This window comes from Morone saxatilis, unplaced genomic scaffold, assembly GCF_004916995.1.
Source record: "Morone saxatilis isolate NCDOM2014 unplaced genomic scaffold, NCSU_SB_2.0 Contig18, whole genome shotgun sequence".
Classification (NCBI taxonomy): Eukaryota; Metazoa; Chordata; class Actinopteri; family Moronidae; genus Morone; species Morone saxatilis.
In genome coordinates, this window is record NW_023339740.1 from 24,711,069 (window position 1) to 24,716,422 (window position 5,354).

The 5,354-nt window shown below is 41.0% G+C and overlaps 1 protein-coding gene across 1 annotated transcript in view; it reads left to right on the forward strand.

The window, feature by feature from the left end:
* nisch (nischarin) overlaps window positions 1–5,354 on the forward strand; it is a gene marked incomplete at its 3' end in the record, with an annotated part of 29,171 nt that overhangs the window by 4,740 nt on the left and 19,077 nt on the right. The window contains 8 exon segments of the mRNA XM_035661967.1: window positions 58–240; window positions 1,314–1,362; window positions 1,915–2,078; window positions 2,185–2,280; window positions 3,248–3,343; window positions 3,445–3,597; window positions 4,332–4,400; window positions 4,819–5,004. Of these exon segments, the coding sequence (XP_035517860.1) occupies window positions 58–240; window positions 1,314–1,362; window positions 1,915–2,078; window positions 2,185–2,280; window positions 3,248–3,343; window positions 3,445–3,597; window positions 4,332–4,400; window positions 4,819–5,004 (996 nt within the window).

The window sequence follows — 5,354 nt, forward strand, 5'->3', positions numbered from 1 at the left end:
GACAAAAGCAGAAAATCCTCTGGAACAAAATTTAATATAAAATGTTTTTGCCTTCAGCTGACAGCAGAGAAGAAGGTAGACCGACGACTGCTTCCTCCAAAGAAGATGTTGGGGAAGAACTCGAAGAGTCTGGTGGAGCGGCGGCAGAAGGAGCTGGAGCTCTACCTGCAGACGCTGCTGCAGCAGTTCCCACAGGCCACGCCCACTCCGCTCGCCGGCTTCCTGCACTTTCACCTCTACGTAAGATCACGTCCTCTACATGTGTACAGTCACCTGTTTAGATGGTTCTAGTATTAACCTGATAGTCCTGAGTCTGCTGGTACTTCACATATAATAAAACAATAAATAAAATAAGTAAAATAGTTTGGGTTTTTCTGTCCAGTAGAGGTTGAAAAGTGCTGCTTCAGGCGAGTGTTAGCAGTAATTTAAGGCTTTGTGGTGTCAGTGACCTTTTTACTCTGACTGTCTGCCGTCACACTGGCTTCTTTTCACACTGAACCAAACAACGCCGACATGACGCCGCCTCAGTGTGTGATTTATTTATTTTGTTAGACAGCATGCTGGTGTTCTGGAAGCAAAAGAGTACCTGTACTTTGTTTCCCACTGATAGTACTGACAGTAATTACTGATAATAATCCCTCAACATTGGAGGAGCTGATAGCGACGCAGTTAGGAAACATCGAAGGGGAACTTTACTTTGGTCGTGAGAAGCTGCAGCTTTTATTCACTGATAAACTGTAACTACAACTACAAGTGACAACTTCACTGCTGCTACAATGACCGCCCGTTACGTCTTTGTACATTTTATGCAGAACGGCGAGGCGGAATAATGGCTCAACACTCCCGCCTTGAACACGCTGTGTAAAAGGGGCTACTGTGATCACATGGTGATCTCAGTACAATAACAGACCAGTGTTGTCTGAGTCCTCAGGGCTCTGCAGAGTAAACAGCCGATAGAAAAACCTTCGATGTGACCTAGAACGATGAACATATGACCGTCACGGACAAGTTTAAATGATCACAGAAAGCAGTTTTATTATCATGCAGCTGCGTTGATGCTGCATTAACACATAACAACTGTGTAATGTAACTGAATCTGTGATGAGGTCGTGTGACTAACTCAGACTGACTTTATATTATCCAGCTAAAATTATCCAGTTAACTCTCAACCCACTAACTCACCTTGACAAAAACACTTTTAAAGAAAGGGAACATTGAACATCAGTCTGTCTGCTGAACACAAGATTTAACTAGTTTACTAACTTAACCGTTTGTTATTTTATAGTTTTTATTAAACTCTTTTCCTCTTTCAGGAGATCAACGGTATCACAGCAGCACTGGCTGAGGAGTTGTTCCATAAAGGTTTGTTTCCTTTCTGACCTTTGACCTCTTTTCTCTCATCTAGTGTTTCTACAACTGTGTTAACATTTAATGACACTCCTTCAGTGCAGTGGTGTGTTTCCACTCAGTGTGGCTGCACAGGCTTTCTCCCTGGAGTCATCAGTACTTATATTTATCTGTTTCGATAACAAACATTGAGTCAGAAGGCTCAGAATTTACTGTATTACTTTATTTATCAGAGAAAATACACATTAATTAACATTTTAAGGATGTAAACATGGCAGATTTAGTCAGATGTCTGGTTGTCATCCACAGTGATTACAGTGACTCTTTGATTGCACAATGACAGGATGTGAAACATGATGACATCCATTGAAGACTTTTTAGTTTCAGTTTTATATATTTATACAAAATATTTAAATACCAGTTTTAATATCATATGATCTGTTGCAGCTGCATCAATCCAGTTTCCTCAAGAATTATTTAAGTTAAATCTAATGTTTTTACACCCGAATATAACTATGCTTAATCAAAGTTTTCGGTATCAGACAGCTGTGTGTTTGTGTGTTGTAGGTGAGCAGTTGCTGCAGGCTGGCGAGGTGTTTTCTCTACGTCCTCTGCAGCTTTACTCCGTCTCCCAGCAGCTTCGTCTGGCCAAACCGACCTGCTGTAACGGAGACGCCAAGACGGACCTGGGACACATCCTCGACTTCACCTGCAGGCTGCGATACCTCAAGGTCTCTTTATTCGTCTCACGTACGCCAGGGTACAGTGTGGTGTTGTGTCCCTTCTGAGGAGCAGAGTTGGTGAATTATCTCACTTGTTTTTGTCTCTGTTGGTCAGATGTCTGGTACCAGAGGTCCAGTAGGAACCAGTAACATCCAGGAGAGCAGTCTCCCTTTCGACCTGTCTGTTTTCAAATCGCTTCTGCAGATAGAGGTAACTGTCTGTCTGTGTCTCTGTCTGTCTCTCCTCTAAATACTCCTGTCTGTATATCTTTTGACTCATTAATGTCAAACACAAACCTCAACCTAATCTTCAATTGGAAGCAAATGTCTCGACTGTGGTTCAGTAATCATTCTAAACCGGAAAATTAGTTCTATTTTAAAGGCACTTATCGTACACTCGGCCTCGGGGTAAGTGTCTTTGTTTTTTATAACTAAATGAGATTTCAGCTAAGATATCCTGAAATAATGTCTGTGTTTAACACAAACTTAAGAGATTTACACATTACGTGTCGCTAACAAGACTACGGAGGTTGTCGGTGACATTAAACGTCAGCACTTATCTGCTAGTTTGCCTTCACAGCCTCGTTGTGTTTAATCATGCACTCTTGCAAGCAACTGTTAAACTAACTTAAACTTTGATGAAATGATGCAACCGTGATGTAGTTTGTTTATAGCCAAACGTTAGCGTTTTACTTCTGAAAATATTTATAAATAAATATTTATTTATTTATGATAAAAGTATCATAAACCTTTCTCTGCCACAATCTGGTTCAATGTTTCTGACATAAGCTGCATTATGGATGAGAGAGCTGGAGGTCACTGCCTGTATCTCCTGTTTGCATTTGTATAAAATGTTTCTCCTCTTGACTGAGTTGGAGAAATTGGTGAATAGATAAAGAGATGTGATGACACGTGAAAGGCTGATGCAAGCAGACTTTTATCTTCTCCGGCTTTTCATCATTTCAGACTTTAATCAGTGAACACTGACGTTGGAGTTACTGCTTCACCTGCTGCAGACAGAGTACCTGTGTGCCTCGTCATTAAAGAGAACAAAGAACAAACCAGTGCAGCAGTACTGATAGGAACACACTTACAAAGATTTTATTTTTGGCTTTCAGAAAGTCACTTAAAAACTGAAAAAAATTGAATAACAACTGTGTCTGTCTGTCTGTCTTCAGATCAGTGAGTGCAGCTCTCAGCAGATACAAGGTCTGTCGTCTCTGAGGTCGAGTCTGGCAACTCTGAGTATGCACCACTCCACAGAAACTATGATGGTACAGTTTAGACTAATCTGCTCTCTATTATACATGTTTTATGCGGTGTCTTATATGTTGTGTACTCATGTGTTTACTGTTTTATCTCTGGCGGCCTTCAGTCGATCTTGGTCCCGGAGGCGAGCGAGTTCTCACAGTGGGAGGCCGAGGGGGCGGAGTCTGGCTGTCCCGTCACAGCCGTCATTCCTGTGTGGAGAAACCTGACCACGTTGGACATGAGCCACAACAGCATCAGCACCATCGACAACTCAGTGGTGAGACACGCCCACCAAACCTAAACACAGTGTTTAAAAGTCAGTATGTTATTTTATGTTTTCCTCCACAGTGACAATAAAGGAAGAAATGCTCGCTTACCCTGGTCTGTTTGTCTGGTTTCACACAATATCTCAGATGTCATTTATCAGGTTTTCTTTTAAATAATATATTGGTTTTGACAACCAACATAACAAGAAACAGAAATCCTAATCCCAAAAAATGAATACAAATTTCAAGACAAGGCAGAGAGCAGAAAAGAAAACATCTGATATTGATGATTTCTTGGAATGCTTTACATCACCTCTCTGTTTTAAGCAGAGAGGAAAATCTTGGAAAAGTTGCTCGAAAATACATCTGAAAAAGCTGTTTTATTTATAGAAAAAGTGATTAAATAATGATGCTAAGTTCACCGTATTTACTTACACTTACTGGAGTAATTAGGAACATTTGATGAAGCAAGTCGGTAATACAGTCTTAGTTATCTTCTGGAACATACAAAGCAGTTGTGTCAGGTAATTAATTTCTGATTTTGCTTGTGATGGTTCAATTAAAGATACATGTATAAAAAATACTCATTGGAAGTATGCGCTGGCTCTTCTGTCTGCTTTGATCAGCTAGCTGTTGTATCAGGAGGTCAGATCACACTGTCCTTGAAATCACCTTCTCTGTCTTTACACAGAAAGAGCCTGGTATCAGTTTCTATCTGTTCACACTGAGTTTGTCTCTGTTGTAGAAACTGATTCCTAAGGTGGAGTTTCTGGATCTGAGCTACAACCAGCTGTCCACAGTGGAAAACCTCCAGGTATGTGACAGCATGGCGAAGAATACAGCAGCTCTGTCAGGACAGGATTACTTTTTAGATTAGTCAATGAATCAGTTGAAAGTCCAGTTTTCCAAAATCCCAATGTCAGACAAACACGTGTCATATGTTAGGTACTGTTCTGTCTATTGTAGGTCTCTAACTTTCTATAACTAGTCAGTATTTACAAGAATGATGCACAGGAAGAAACAAGTTGATTACAGTCGACCTAGTTCTGTTGTCGTGTCGGCACAGATGGACAAACTAAACAAACTGGGGAGTTTAATGTGAACCAATGCTGACTGTACACTCAAACTTAGGATCGAAAGGCAGGTGGTGCTTACAGGTGCGGTTAGACACCCTCATAGATGCGTAGTTTGTCATTAACACTAATACTGAAGTAATTGTCCTGTGGTTGCAGCATCTGTACAATCTGGTCCACGTGGATCTGTCCTATAACAGCCTGCGGGTGCTGGAAGCTGCTCACACCCGTCTGGGCAACATCAAAACCCTGAGTCTGGCTGGCAACCAGCTGGACCAACTGACCGGTCTCACCAAGCTGTACTCTCTGGTCAACCTGGACCTCAGCCACAACCAGCTGGCCCAGGTAATCACACTGTGGACATCCTGATGGTCTACTGGTCAAAGTGACAGAGGGAAAGTCTTTCTTTTTCTACTTTATTGGAAGAGAGCAAAACATTTTTCAACATTATTATTCATTTATCTCTTACAAAAGGTATTTAATATGCAATTACCAAAAAAGGAAATACTTAATTTATTGAAATTACCCACCTGTAGATTATAATCGTGGCTATCTGATGATGAAGATGGGATCTTTTTCTATCTTCACTTTCTCTCCACTGTTGACTCTCCAATGCACACAAAAACAACTTAAAAACAACAAGGAGTCAGCAGAGGTTGATTTGGGTTGTTTGTGACTTGTGTGTGTGTGTGTGT